This window comes from Scyliorhinus torazame, chromosome 26, assembly GCF_047496885.1.
Source record: "Scyliorhinus torazame isolate Kashiwa2021f chromosome 26, sScyTor2.1, whole genome shotgun sequence".
Lineage (NCBI taxonomy): Eukaryota > Metazoa > Chordata > Chondrichthyes > Carcharhiniformes > Scyliorhinidae > Scyliorhinus > Scyliorhinus torazame.
Genome location: NC_092732.1, coordinates 31,924,754 through 31,940,995, shown reverse-complemented (window position 1 = coordinate 31,940,995; position 16,242 = coordinate 31,924,754). Strand labels below are relative to the sequence as shown.

The following is a 16,242-nucleotide window of genomic DNA, read 5'->3' as shown; positions in this document are numbered from 1 at the left end:
AGACCAGCGGCCAGCCAGCGGCCGCAGATCCCGGACTCCGTCTCGAGGAGTCCGCCGTCGTTCCGTTTCCCTCGGACCGTCGACTTTTAACCCTTTGAGCTGAACTGCTCCACTGGGTGTTGTGGAGTTTTGTTTTGTGTGTGCGTGAGGGGGTTTTGCGAGTTTACAAAGAGTAATTATGATGCTTTCGCATTTCACACGGTGCGTTAATAAGATTTGCATTTCTACTGGACGATCTGCTTTCATAATAAACTAACGACGTTGCAGTTTGTGGGGCATGCTGGGTATTGAGGGCTCGTTCGGAGATTCACGGGGAAAGGACAGGTTTGTCCATGCGGCGAGCTGGAGAGATCACCGGAATGTATCCCGGCTCCCAGATCCCTGCTCCCATTCTCGGTCACTTTCGCTCCCACTGTACACAATCCCAATGGATCAAACCCCTTCCCGTTCACTCCCATTGTACACAATCCCAATGGACCCAAACCCCTTCCCGTTCACTCCCATTGTACACAATCCCAATGGATCAAACCCCTTCCCGTTCACTCCCATTGTACACAATCCCAATGGATCAAACCCCTTCCCTTTCACTCCCATTGTACACAATCCCAATGGATCAAACCCCTTCCCATTCACTCCCACTGTACACAATCCCAATGGATCAAACCCCTTCCCATTCACTCCCATTGTACACAATCCCAATGGATCAAACCCCTTCCCGTTCACTCCCATTGTACACAATCCCAATGGATCAAACTCCTTCCCGTTCACTCCCACTGTACACAATCCCAATGGATCAAACCCCTTCCCATTCACTCCCATTGTACACAATCCCAATGGATCAAACTCCTTCCCGTTCACTCCCATTGTACAAAATCCCAATGGATCAAAACATCTTCCCATTCACTCCCACTGTGCACAATCCCAATGGACCCAAACCCCTTCCCGTTCACTCCCATTGTACACAATCCCAATGGGCCCAAACCCCTTCCCGTTCACTCCCACTGTACAATATCCCAATGGATCAAAACCGCTTCCCGTTCACTCCCATTGTGCACAATCCCAATGGGCCCAAACCCTTTCCCATTCACTCCCACTGTACACAATCTCAATGGATCAAAACCACTTCCCGTTAACTCCCATTGTACACAATCCCAATGGACCGAAACCCCTTCCTGTTCACTCCCATTGTACACAATCCCAATGGATCAAACCCCTTCCCATTCAGTCCCATTGTACACAATCCCAATGGATCAAACCCCTTCCCATTCACTCCCATTGTACACAATCCCAATGGACCCAAACCCCTTCCCATTCACTCCCACTGTACACCATCCCAATGGATCAAAACACCTTCCCATTCACTCCCACTGTGCACAATCCCAATGGACCCAAACCTCTTCCCGTTCACTCCCACTGTACAAAATCCCAATGGATCAAAACCCCTTCCCGTTCACTCCCATTGTACACAACCCCAATGGACTAAAACACCTTCCCGTTCACTCCCACTGTACACAATCTCAATGGATCAAACCCCTTCCCATTCACTCCCATTGTACAAAATCCCAATGGATCAAACCCCTTCCCGTTCACTCCCACTGTACACAATCTCAATGGATCAAACCCCTTCCCGTTCACTCCCATTGTACACAATCCCAATCGATCAAACCCCTTCCCGTTCACTCCCACTCTGCACAATCCCAATGGATCAAACCCCTTCCCGTTCACTCCCATTGTACACAATCCCAATGGATCAATCCCCTTCCCGTTCAGTCCCATTGTACACAATCCCAATGGATCAAACCCCTTCCCATTCAGTCCCATTGTACACAATCCCAATGGATCCAAACTCCTTCCCATTCACTCCCATTGTACACAATTGCAATGGATCAATCCCCTTCCCGTTCACTCCCATTGTATACAATCCCAATGGATCAACCCCATTCCCGTTCACTCCCACTGTACACAATCCCAATGGATCCAAACCCCTTCCCGTTCACCCCCATTGTATACAATCCCAATGGATCCAAACCCCTTCCCGTTCACTCCCACTGTACACAATCCCAATGGACCCAAACATCTTCCCAATCACTCCCATTGTCCACAATCCCAATGGATCAAACCCCCATCCTGTTAACTCCCATTGTCCACAATCCCAATGGATCAAGCCCTTCCCATTCACTCCCATTGTCCACAGTCCCAATGGATCAAGCCCTTCCCGTTCACTCCCACTCTGCACAATCCCAATGGATCAAACCCTTTCCCATTCACTCCCATTGTACACAATCCCAATGGATCAAACCCCTTCCCATTCAGTCCCATTGTACACAATCCCAATGGATCCAAACTCCTTCCCATTCACTCCCATTGTACACAATTGCAATGGATCAATCCCCTTCCCGTTCACTCCCATTGTATACAATCCCAATGGATCAACCCCCTTCCCGTTCACTCCCACTGTACACAATCCCAATGGATCCAAACCCCTTCCCGTTCACCCCCATTGTATACAATCCCAATGGATCCAAACCCCTTGCCGTTCACTCCCACTGTACACAATCCCAATGGACCCAAACATCTTCCCAATCACTCCCATTGTCCACAATCCCAATGGATCAAACCCCCATCCTGTTAACTCCCATTGTCCACAATCCCAATGGATCAAGCCCTTCCCATTCACTCCCATTGTCCACAGTCCCAATGGATCAAGCCCTTCCCATTCACTCCCATTGTGCACAATCCCAATGGATCAAACCCCTTCCCATTCACTCCCACTGTACACAATCATCTTCCCGTTCACTCCCATTGTACACAATCCCAATGGACCCAAAACCCTTCCTGTTCACTCCTATTGTACACAATCCCAATGGGCCCAAACCCCTTCCCATTCACTCCCATTGTACACAATCCCAATGGATCAAACCCCTTCCCATTCACTCCCATTGTTCACAATCCCAATGGATCAAACCCCTTCCCATTCACTCCCATTGTACATAATCCCAATGGATCCAAATCCCTTCCCATTCACGCCCATTGTACACAATCCCAATGGATCAAACCCCTTCCCGTTCACTCCCATTGTACACAATCCAAATGGATCAAACCCCTTCCCGTTCACTACCATTGTACACAATCCCAGTGGATCAAACCCCTTCCCATTCACTCCCATTGGACACAATCCCAATGGATCAAACCCCTTCCCGTCCACTCCCATTTTACACAATCGCAATCAATCAAACCCCTTCCCATTCACTCCCATTGTACACAATCCCAATGGATCAAACCCCTTCTCGTTCACTCCCATTGTACACAATCCCAATGGATCAAACACCTTCCCGTTCACTCCCATTGTACACGATCCCAATGGACCCAAACCCCTTCCCGTTCACTCCCACTGTACACAATCCCAATGGGTCAAACCCCTTCCCGTTCACTACCATTGTACACAATCCCAGCGGATCAAACCCCTTCCCATTCACTCCCATTGGACACAATCCCAATGGATCAAACCCCTTCCCATTCACTCCCATTTTACACAATAGCAATGGATCAAACCCCTTCCCATTCACTCCCATTGTACACAATCCCAGCGGATCAAACCCCTTCCCGATCACTACCATTGCACACAATCCCAGCGGATCAAACCCCTTCCCATTCACTCCCATTGGACACAATCCCAATGGATCAAACCCCTTCCTGTTCACTCCCATTTTACACAATCGCAATGGATCAAACCCCTTCCCATTCACTCCCATTGTACACAATCCCAATGGACCCAAATCCCTTCCCGTTCACTCCCATTGTACACAATCCCAATGGACCCAAATCCCTTCCAGTTCACTCCCACTGTACACAATCCCAATCGATCAAACCCCTTCCCTTTCACTCCCATTGTACACAATCCCACTGGATCAACCCCCTTCCCGTTCACTGCCATTGTACACAATCCTAATGGATCAAACCCCTTCCCGTTCACTCCCATTGGACACAATCCCAATGGATCAAACCCCTTCCCATTCACTCTCATTTTACATGATCCCAATGGATCAAACCCCTTCCCGTTCACTACCATTGCACACAATCCCAGCGGATCAAACCCCTCCCCATTCACTCCCATTGGACACAATCCCAGCGGATCAAACCCCTTCCCATTCACCCCCATTGTACACAATCCCAATGGATCAACCCCCTTCCCGTTCACTGCCATTGTACACAATCCTAATGGATCAAACCCCTTCCCATTCACTCCCATTGTACACAATCCCAATGGATCAAACCCCTTCCTATTCACTCCCATTGTACATAATCCCAATTGATCAAACCCCTTCCCATTCACTCCCATTGTACACAATCCCAATGGATCAAACCCCTTCCCGTTCATTCCCGTTGTACAAAATCCCAATGGATCAAACCCCTTCCCATTCACTCCCACTGTACACAATCCCAATGTATCAAACCCCATCCCGTTCACTCCCATTGTCCACAATCCCAATGGACCCAAACCTCTTCCCGTTCACTCCCACTGTACAAAATACCAATGGATCAAAACCCCTCCCCGTTCACTCCCATTGTGCACAATCCCAAAGGGCCCAAACCCTTTCCCATTCACTCCCACTGTACACAATCTCAATGGATCAAAACCCCTTCCCATTCACTCCCATTGTACACAACCCCAATGGACTAAAACACCTTCCCGTTCACTCCCACTGTACACAATCTCAATGGATCAAACCCCTTCCCATTCACTCCCATTGTACACAATCCCAATGGATCAAACCCCTTCCCGTTCACTCCCACTCTGCACAATCCCAATGGATCAAACCCCTTCCCGTTCACTCCCATTGTACACAATCACAATGGATCAATCCCCTTCCCGTTCAGTCCCATTGTACACAATCCCAATGGATCAAACCCCTTCCCGTTCACTCCCATTGTACACAATCCCAATGGATCAAACCCCTTCCCGTTCACTCCCATTGTACACAATCCCAATGGATCAAACCCCTTCCCATTCAGTCCCATTGTACACAATCCCAATGGATCAAACCCCTTCCCGTTCACTCCCATTGTACACAATCCCAATGGATCAATCCCCTTCCCGTTCACCCCCATTGTACACAATCCCAATGGATCAAACCCCTTCCCGTTCACTCCCATTGTACACAATCCCAATGGATCAATCCCCTTCCCGTTCACTCCCATTGTACACAATCCCAATGGATCAACCCCCTTCCCGTTCACTCCCACTGTACACAATCCCAATGGATCCAATCCCCTTCCCGTTCACCCCCATTGTATACAATCCCAATGGATCCAAACCCCTTCCCGTTCACTCCCACTGTACACAATCCCAATGGACCCAAACATCTTCCCAATCACTCCCATTGTCCACAATCCCAATGGATCAAACCCCCATCCTGTTCACTCCCATTGTCCACAATCCCAATGGATCAACCCTTCCCATTCACTCCCATTGTCCACAATCCCAATGGATCAAGCCCTTCCCATTCACTCCCATTGTCCACAATCCCAATGGATCAAGCCCTTCCCATTCACTCCCATTGTGCACAATCCCAATGGATCAAACCCCTTCCCATTCACTCCCACTGTACACAATCATCTTCCCGTTCACTCCCATTGTACACAATCCCAATGGACCCAAAACCCTTCCTGTTCACTCCTATTGTACACAATCCCAATGGGCCCAAACCCCTTCCCGTTCACTTCCATTGTTCACAATCCCAATGGATCAAACCCCTTCCCATTCACTCCCATTGTACATAATCCCAATGGATCCAAATCCCTTCCCATTCACTCCCATTGTACACAATCCCAATGGATCAAACCCCTTCCCGTTCACTCCCATTGTACACAATCCAAATGGATCAAACCCCTTCCCGTTCACTACCATTGTACACAATCCCAATGGATCAAACCCCTTCCCATTCACTCCCATTGGACACAATCCCAATGGATCAAACCCCTTCCCGTCCACTCCCATTTTACACAATCGAAATCAATCAAACCCCTTCCCATTCACTCCCATTGTACACAATCCCAATGGATCAAACACCTTCCCGTTCACTCCCATTGTACACGATCCCAATGGACCCAAACCCCTTCCCGTTCACTCCCACTGTACACAATCCCAATGGGTCAAACCCCTTCCCGTTCACTACCATTGTACACAATCCCAGCGGATCAAACCCCTTCCCATTCACTCCCATTGGACACAATCCCAATGGATCAAACCCCTTCCCATTCACTCCCATTTTACACAATCGCAATGGATCAAACCCCTTCCCATTCACTCCCATTGTACACAATCCCAGCGGATCAAACCCCTTCCCGTTCACTACCATTGCACACAATCCCAGCGGATCAAACCCCTTCCCATTCACTCCCATTGGACACAATCCCAGCGGATCAAACCCCTTCCCATTCACTCCCATTGGACACAATCCCAATGGATCAAACCCCTTCCTGTTCACTCCCATTTTACACAATCGCAATGGATCAAACCCCTTCACATTCACTCCCATTGTACACAATCCCAATGGACCCAAATCCCTTCCCGTTCACTCCCATTGTACACAATCCCAATGGATCAAACCCCATCCCGTTCACTCCCACTGTACACAATCCCAATCGATCAAACCCCTTCCCGTTCACTCCCATTGTCCACAATCCCAATGGATCAAACCCCTTCCCGTTCACTCCCATTGTACACAATCCCAATGCATCAAACCCCTTCCCATTCACTCCCATTGGACCCAATCCCAATGGACCCAAATCCCTTCCCGCTCACTCCCATTGTCCACTATCCCAATGGATCAAACCCCTTCCCATTCACTCCCATTGTAAACAATCCCAATGGACCCAAATCCCTTCCTGTTCACTCCTATTGTCCACAATCCCAATGGATCAAACCCCTTCCCGTTCACTCCCATTGTACACAATCCCAATGGATCAAACCCCTTCCCGTTCACTCCCATTGGACACAATCCCAATGGATCAAACCCCTTCCCGTTCACTCCCATTGTACACAATCCCAATGGATCAAACCCCTTCCCGTTCACTCCCATTGTACTCAATCCCAATGGATCAAACCCCTTCCCGTTCACTCCCATTGTCCACAATCCCAATGGATCAAACCCCTTCCCGTTCACTCCCGTTGGACACAATCCCAATGGTTTCAAACCACTTCCCGTTCACTCCCATTATACACAATCCCAATGGATCAAACCCCTTCCCGTTCACTCCCACTGTACACAATCCCAATGGATCAAACCCCTTCCCGTTCATTCCCGTTGTACACAATCCCAATGGATCAAACCCGTTCCCGTTCACTCCCATTGGACACAATCCCAATGGATCAAACCCCTTCCCGTTCACTCCCATTGTACACAATCCCAATGGATCAAACCCCTTCCCGTTCACTCCCGTTGTCCGCAATCCCAATGGATCAAACCCCTTCCCGTTCACTCCCGTTGTACACAATCCCAATGGTTTCAAACCCCTTCCCGTTCACTCCCGTTGTACACAATCCCAATGGTTTCAAACCCCTTCCCGTTCACTCCCGTTGTACACAATCCCAATGGATCAAACCCCTTCCCGTTCACTCCCGTTGTACACAATCCCAATGGTTTCAAACCCCTTCCCGTTCACTCCCGTTGTATGGGATGCTTTTGTCTCCCGGTTTCTGTCCAGGCGGCTTGCTTAAAGCTGGGAATGGCTTCGGCTCCCGGACCCCGCTCCCACCGTTCCCAGTCGCTCTGAAGGGAATGGCCGAGTTGGGGGCTGAGGCCTGAGGGAGGGAGTAAGGGACGGTCGAAACCTGTTATGGAGGAGAAGGTGATGGGACGAAATGAAATTTAAAAATCAGGCGAGTACCGGATTGATATCCAATCTTTATTGCTTCTCCCACAGTCTGACCACATGCCGCAAATTAGCATCAGCTATCATGTCAAAAACTAGGTGTGAAAACATTCCAATGTACAGACTTGACATAATGGTCATTAATCCATCCATTCCTAAGGCACCGGTTATGGTAGTCAGTGCAGTAATTAAATAGAAGTTATTGGGTTTGCATTGATAGTTAATAAGTGTTGTAACAAACTTAATCTCGCAGCCTTTGTCTAGAGGTCACAGTGGGCCAGCAGGTGGAAGCGACAGTTGAAGTATCACAGTGCAAATATTTCCAATGTACAGCATGGATTGAGGCCATTCGCCCCCCCCCCCCTCCCTGTGCTGCACCCTTCGCATTTGCCTCCCCCCCCACTTTTGCATAGGCCTCATCTCGGCCTTTCGTTACATCCCCTGGAGTCAGACCCCCTCACCCTGCCCCCACTTGGAGGATATGTAACTTGCCCCTTGCCAGCCCGAGCCTGGATATTGCCCGGGTCTTGCTGCGATGGACAGGGACTGCTTCAGTGTCCGAGGAGACGCGAATGGAGCTGAACGTTGTCCTCCTCGGACATCCCCACTTCTGACCTTGTGATGGAAGTCCAGTCCGGCCCAGGACCAGCCGGGTCCGAGTTGGTCAGGGCCGGCCAGTGAATTGGCTCTGCCCCGCCAGAGGCGAAGATTGGCTGCGTTCCCCGCTGAGAGGTGCTTCAGAGGCCTTCAGGGGTTCCCAGTTTCGCCTTGGCCGCGGAGGGAGAAGACCCGCTCTCTCTTTTCCCCCACTCCGGTTCCTCCGGGAACAACCGACGAATCCCCCACGGCGAGGCCCACACTCCCTCTTTGCAGAACGGGCCATTGTGAAGCCAGAGGCCTGCAGTTAAAGCTGTAAGGAGGACATGAGTGACTGCGAGGAAGATCTGCTGGAAACCAGTAACTTTAACCCACACCCAAACTGCAAACAAAGTGCTCCGAAGAAAATAACTCATTATCAGAAAGAAGGACTCTTATCTTTTCACCTCAATCCTTATTATTCTTACCCCTTTCCACCTCTCTGTGTTTGTCTGTCTTGTGTGTGTGTGTGGTTAGAGGGCGGGGAGGTTAAAGTGCACATTAGCTCATCGTTAATTAGCTGAGTTCATTTCACATCCTGTTTCAGCACCCAAACCCCGGGGGACAGTAATCGTTGGTCAGCCAGGGGCCAAAGACTTTGGGGAATGTTGATGAGAATTATCGGCTAATTTCTTCACGTTGGGGCTCGGGGGCCTGTGGGGCTGGTATTGACTGGGCCCGGGCCCAGGGCGTCGTCACGGCGATTTCAGGCGAGGGGTGGTTACCCGGCCCACCTGCGAAAGGTCAGATTAAAGGCACCCAGGGGACCCCTTTGGGGAACGTCTGGCGAGGGCACCGGCGCTATGTAAATGCAAATTTTTGGTTGAGTGGTCGTGGGCCGGGTGTCTTGGGTCTGCGGAGGGGGCACCGGGGGTGGGGGGGGGGCAGTGTGCAGTTGGCTCTGGGAGGTGAGGTAAGCAGGGGGGTGAGGCAAGCGAGAGGCAAGCAGTAGCTCGAGGGATGGCAGTGGGTTAGGACCGTCTCAAGGGGCCGAACGGCCTCGAGCTCTGCTCCAATGGTTCGAAGGCCACCGAGCGACCGGCCGACGCGACGACGAACGGGCAGCACGTTCCGGAAGGGCCGGAAAGTGCGGAATCTGCCCCTCGGAATCCGAACGATTTTCGGCTTCTGCCTCCCCCAAATTCCGGCGACCCAAACCAGACCGCTCCTCCCGCGGGTCGCTCCCTCGCTCTGACCCGGGCGTGGCGGGACGGCTTATCGCTGCTTGTAGCAGTAGACGCCGTACCCGCGCTGGGACAGGCTGGGGAATCCTTGCGTGCGCACCCCTGGCTCCGGACCACCGCACTGCGGTCGGGGCGACACGATGGGGTACCGGATGCTTCCGTCCGCCAGCCAGCCGGGATCGCAGCGATGGAGCCGGGAGAATCTCCAGGCGGCGTAAAGCTGGCCCACCTTAGCGATCGTCGCCCCCTCACTCCGACAGGCGTTCGAACCACTCACATAATTGTACATCGCCGGCTCCCTCCGAAAATAAACATATCCTGAATGGGAAAGGAAAGGAGTTAAATACACAGCAAAGCTTCCTCTACACTGTCCCCATCAAACACTCCCAGGACAGGCACAGCACGGGGTTAGATACAGAGTAAAGCTCCCTCTACACTGTCCCCATCAAACACTCCCAGGACAGGTACAGCACGGGGTTAGATACAGAGTAAAGCTCCTTCTACACTGTCCCCATCAAACTCTCCCAGGACAGGTACAGCACGGAGTTAGATACAGAGTAAAGTTCCCTCTACACTGTCCCCATCAAACACTCCCAGGACAGGTACAGCACGGGGTTAGATACAGAGTAAAGCTCCCTCTACACTGTCTCCATCAAACACTCCCAGGGCAGGTACAGCACGGGGTTAGATACAGAGTAAAGCTCCCTCTACACTGTCCCCATCAAACACTCCCAGGACAGGTCCAGCACGGGGTTAGATACAGAGTAAAGTTCCCTCTACACTGTCCCCATCAAACCCTCCCAGGACAGGTACAGCACGGGGTTAGATACAGAGTAAAGCTCCCTCTACACTGTCCCCATCAAACACTCCCAGGACAGGTACAGCACGGGGTTAGATACAGAGTAAAGCTCCCTCTACACTGTCCCCATCAAACACTCCCAGGACAGGTACAGCCCGGGGTTAGAGACAGAGTAAAGCTCCCTCTACACTGTCCCCATCAAACACCCCTAGGGCAGGTACAGCACGGGGTTAGATACAGAGTAAAGCTGCCTCTACCCTGTCCCCATCAAACACTCCCAGGACAGGTACAGCACAGGGTTAGAAACAGAGTAAACCTCCATCCACACTGTCCCCATCAAACACTCCCAGGAGAGGTACGGCACGGGGTTAGATAAAGAGTAAACCTCCCTCTACACTGTCCCCATCAAACATTCCCAGGACAGGTACAGCACGGGGTTAGATACAGAGTAAAGCTCCCTCTATACTGTCCCCATCAAATATTCCCAGGACAGGTACAGCACGGGGTTAGATACAGAGCAAAGCTTCCTCTATACTGTCCCCATCAAACACTCCCAGGACAGGTACAGCACGGGGTTAGATACAGAGTAAAGCTCCGTCTTTACTGTCCCCCATCAAACACTCCCAGCACAGGTACAGCACGGGGTTAGATACAGAGTAAAGGTCCCTCTAAACTGTCCCCATCAAACCCTCCCAGGACAGGTACAGCACGGGGTTAGATACAGAGTAAAGCTCCCTCTACACTGTCCCCATCAAACACTCCCAGGACAGGTACAGCACGGGGTCAGATACAGAGTAAAGCTCCCTCTACACTGTCCCCATCAAACACTCCCGGGACAGGTACAGCACGGGGTTAGATACAGAGTAAAGCTCCCTCTACACTGTCCCCATCAAACACTCCCAGGACAGGTACAGCACGGGGTTAGATACAGAGTAAAGCTCCCTCTACACTGTCCCCATCAAACACTCCCAGGACAGGTACAGCACGGGGTTAAATACAGAGTAAAGCGCCCTCTACACTGTCCCCATCAAACACTCCCAGGACAGGTACAGCACGGGGTTAGATACAGAGTAAAGCTCCCTCTACCCTGTCCCCATCAAACACTCCCAGGACAGGTACAGCACAGGGTTAGATACAGAGTAAAGCTCGTCTACACTGTCCCCATCAAACACTCCCAGGACAGGTACAGCACGGGGTTAGACACAGAGTAAAGCTCCCTCTACACTGTCCCCATCACACACTCGCAGGACAGGTACAGCACGGGGTTAGAAACAGAGTAAAGCTCCCTCTACACTGTCCACATCAAACACTCCCAGGACAGGTACAGCACGGGGTTAGATACAGAGTAAAGCTCCCTCTACACTGTCCCCATCAAACACTCCCAGGACAGGTACAGCACGGGGTTAGATACAGAGTAAAGCTTCCTCTACACTGTCCCCATCAAACACTCCCAGGACAGGTACAGCACGGGGTTAGATGCAGAGTAAAGCTCCCTCTACACTGTCCCCATCAAACACTCCCAGGACAGATACAGCACGGGGTTAGATACAGAGTAAAGCTCCCTCTACACTGTCCCCATCAAACACTCCCAGGACAAGTACAGCACGGGGTTAGATACAGAGTAAAGATCCCTCTACACTGTCCCCATCAAACACTCCCAGGACAAGTACAGCACGGGGTTAGATACAGAGTAAAGCTCCCTCTACACTGACCCCATCAAACACTCGCAGGACAGGTACAGCAAGGAGTTAGATACAGAGTAAAGCTCCCTCTACACTGTCCCCATCAAACACTCCCAGGACAGGTACAGCATGGGGTTAGATACAGAGTAAAGCTCCCTCTACACTGTCCCCATCAAACACTCCCAGGACAGGTACAGCACGGGGTTAGATACAGAGTAAAGCTCCCTCTACACTGTCCCCATCAAACACTCCCAGGACAGGTACAGCACAGGGTTAGATACAGAGTAAAGCTCCCTCTACACTGTCCCCATCAAACACTCCCAGGACAGGTACAGCACGGGGTTAGATACAGAGTAAAGCTCCCTCTACACTGTCCTCATCAAACACTCCCAGGACAGGTACAGCACGGGGTCAGATACAGAGTAAAGCTCCCTCTACACTGTCCCCATCAAACACTTCCAGGACAGGTACAGCACGGGGTTAGATACAGAGTAAAGCTCCCTCTACACTGTCCCCATCAAACAATCCCAGGTCATGTACAGCACAGGGTTAGATACAGAGTAAAGCTCCCTCTACATTGTCCCCATCAAACATTCCCAGGACAGGTACAGCACGGGGTTAGATACGGAGTAAAGCTCCCTCTACACTGTCCCCATCAAACACTCACAGGACAGGTGCAGCTCGGGCTTAGATACAGAGTAAAGCTCCCTCTGCACTGTCCCCATCAAACACTCCCAGGACAGGTACAGCACGGGGATAGATCCAGAGCAAAGCTCCCTCTACACTATCCCCATCAAACACTCCCAGGACAGGTACAGCACGCGGTGAGGTACAGAGTAAAGCTCCCTCTTCACTGTCCACATCATACACTCCCAGGACAGTTACAGCACGGTGTTAGATACAGAGTAAAGCTCCCTCTACACTGTCCCAATCAAACACTCCCAGGACAGGTACAGCATGGGGTTAGATACAGAGTAAAGCTCCCTCTACACTGTCCCCATCAAACGCTCCCAGGGCAGGTACAGCACGGGGTTAGATACAGAGTAAAGCTCCCTCTACACTGTCCCCATGAAACACTCCCAGGACAGGTACAGCATGGGGTTTGATACAGATTAAAGCTCCCTCTACACTGTCCACATCAAACACTCCCAGGACAGGTACAGCACGGGGTTAGATACAGAGTAAAGCTCCCTCTACACTGTTGCCATCAAACACTCCCAGGACAGGTACAGCACGGGGTTAGATACAGAGTAAAGCTCCCTCTACACTGTCCACATCAAACACTCCCAGGACAGGTTCAGCACGGGGTTAGATACAGAGTAAAGCTCCCTCTACACTGTCCCCATCAAACACTCCCAGGACAGGTACAGCACGGGGTTAGATACAGAGTAAAGCTTCCTCTACACTGTCCCCATCAATCACTCCCAGGACAAGTACAGCAAGGGGTTAGATACAGAGTAAAGCTCCCTCTGCACTGACCCCATCAAACACTCGCAGGACAGGTACAGCACGGGGTTAGATACAGAGTAAAGCTCCCTCTACACTGTCCCCATCAAACACTCCCAGGACAGGTACAGCATGGGGTTAGATACAGAGTAAAGCTCCCTCTACACTGTCCCCATCAAACACTTCCAGGAAAGGTACAGCACGGGGTTAGATACAGAGTAAAGCTCCCTCTACACTGTCCCCATCAAACACTCCCAGGACAGGTACAGCACGGGGATAGATCCAGAGCAAAGCTCCCTCTACACTATCCCCATCAAACACTCCCAGGACAGGTACAGCACGCGGTGAGGTACAGAGTAAAGCTCCCTCTTCACTGTCCACATCATACACTCCCAGGACAGTTACAGCACGGTGTTAGATACAGAGTAAAGCTCCCTCTACACTGTCCCAATCAAACACTCCCAGGACAGGTACAGCATGGGGTTAGATACAGAGTAAAGCTCCCTCTACACTGTCCCCATCAAACGCTCCCAGGGCAGGTACAGCACGGGGTTAGATACAGAGTAAAGCTCCCTCTACACTGTCCCCATGAAACACTCCCAGGACAGGTACAGCATGGGGTTTGATACAGATTAAAGCTCCCTCTACACTGTCCACATCAAACACTCCCAGGACAGGTACAGCACGGGGTTAGATACAGAGTAAAGCTCCCTCTACACTGTTGCCATCAAACACTCCCAGGACAGGTACAGCACGGGGTTAGATACAGAGTAAAGCTCCCTCTACACTGTCCACATCAAACACTCCCAGGACAGGTTCAGCACGGGGTTAGATACAGAGTAAAGCTCCCTCTACACTGTCCCCATCAAACACTCCCAGGACAGGTACAGCACGGGGTTAGATACAGAGTAAAGCTTCCTCTACACTGTCCCCATCAAACACTCCCAGGACAAGTACAGCAAGGGGTTAGATACAGAGTAAAGCTCCCTCTGCACTGACCCCATCAAACACTCGCAGGACAGGTACAGCACGGGGTTAGATACAGAGTAAAGCTCTCTCTACACTGTCCCCATCAAACACTCCCAGGACAGGTACAGCATGGGGTTAGATACAGAGTAAAGCTCCCTCTACACTGTCCCCATCAAACACTTCCAGGAAAGGTACAGCACGGGGTTAGATACAGAGTAAAGCTCCCTCTACACTGTCCCCATCAAACACTCCCAGGACAGGTACAGCACAGGGTTAGATACAGAGTAAAGCTCCCTCTACACTGTCCCCATCAAACACTCCCAGGACAGGTACAGCACGGGGTTAGATACAGAGTAAAGCGCCCTCTACACTGTCCCCATCAAACACTCCCAGCACAGGTACAGCACGGGGTTAGATACAGAGTAAAGCTCCCTCTACACTGTCCCCATCAAACACTCCCAGGACAGGTACAGCACAGGGTTAGATACAGAGTAAAGCTCCCTCTACACTGTCCCCATCAAACACTCCCAGGACTGGTACAGCACGGGGTTAGATACAGAGTAAAGCTCCCTCTACACTGTCCCCATCACACACTCGCAGGACAGATACAGCACGGGGTTAGAAACAGTGTAAAGCTCCCTCTACACTGTCCACATCAAACACTCCCAGGACAGGTACAGCACGGGGTTAGATACAGAGTAAAGCTCCCTCTACACTGTCCCCATCAAACCCTCCCAGGACAGGTACAGCACGGGGTTAGATACAGAGTAAAGCTTCCTCTACACTGTCCCCATCAAACACTCCCAGGACAGGTACAGCACGGGGCTAGATACAGACTAAAGCTCCCTCTACTCTGTCCCCATCAAACACTCCTAGGACAGATACAGCACGGGGTTAGATACAGAGTAAAGCTCCCTCTACACTGTCCCCATCAAACACTCCCAGGACAAGTACAGCACGGGGTTAGATACAGAGTAAAGCTCCCTCTACACTGTCCCCATCAAACACTCCCAGGACAAGTACAGCACGGGGTTAGATACAGAGTAAAGCTCCCTCTACACTGACCCCATCAAACACTCGCAGGACAGGTACAGCACGGGGTTAGATACAGAGTAAAGCTCCCTCTACACTGTCCCCATCAAACACTCCCAGGACAGGTACAGCATGGGGTTAGATACAGAGTAAAGCTCCCTCTACACTGTCCCCATCAAACACTTCCAGGAAAGGTACAGCACGGGGTTAGATACAGAGTAAAGCTCCCTCTACACTGTCCCCATCAAACACTCCCAGGACAGGTACAGCACAGGGTTAGATACAGAGTAAAGCTCCCTCTACACTGTCCCCATCAAACACTCCCAGGACAGGTACAGCACGGGGTTAGATACAGAGTAAAGCTCCCTCTACACTGTCCCCATCAAACACTCCCAGGACAGGTACAGCACGGGCTTAGATACAGAATAAAACTCCCTCTGTCCCCATCAAACACTCCCAGGACAGGTACAGCACGGGGTTAGATACAGAGTAAAGCTCCCTCTACACTGTCCCCATCAAACACTCCCAGAGCAGGTACAGCACGGGGCTAGATACAGAGTAAATCTCCCTCTCCACTGTCCCCATCAAACACTCCCAGGACAGGTACAGCATGGGGTTA

The 16,242-nt window shown here is 51.1% G+C and overlaps 1 protein-coding gene across 1 annotated transcript in view; it reads right to left on the bottom strand.

Moving 5' to 3' along the window:
- Nucleotides 1-8,239: 8,239 nt before the first annotated feature.
- The window catches only part of LOC140402942 (hyaluronan and proteoglycan link protein 2-like), a 34,609-nt gene continuing 26,606 nt past the window's right edge, over nt 8,240-16,242 (bottom strand). The window contains exon 6 of the mRNA XM_072490584.1: nt 8,240-10,013. Within this exon, the coding sequence (XP_072346685.1) occupies nt 9,727-10,013 (287 nt within the window). The 3' untranslated portion in view covers nt 8,240-9,726. The remainder of the gene's footprint in view (nt 10,014-16,242) is intronic.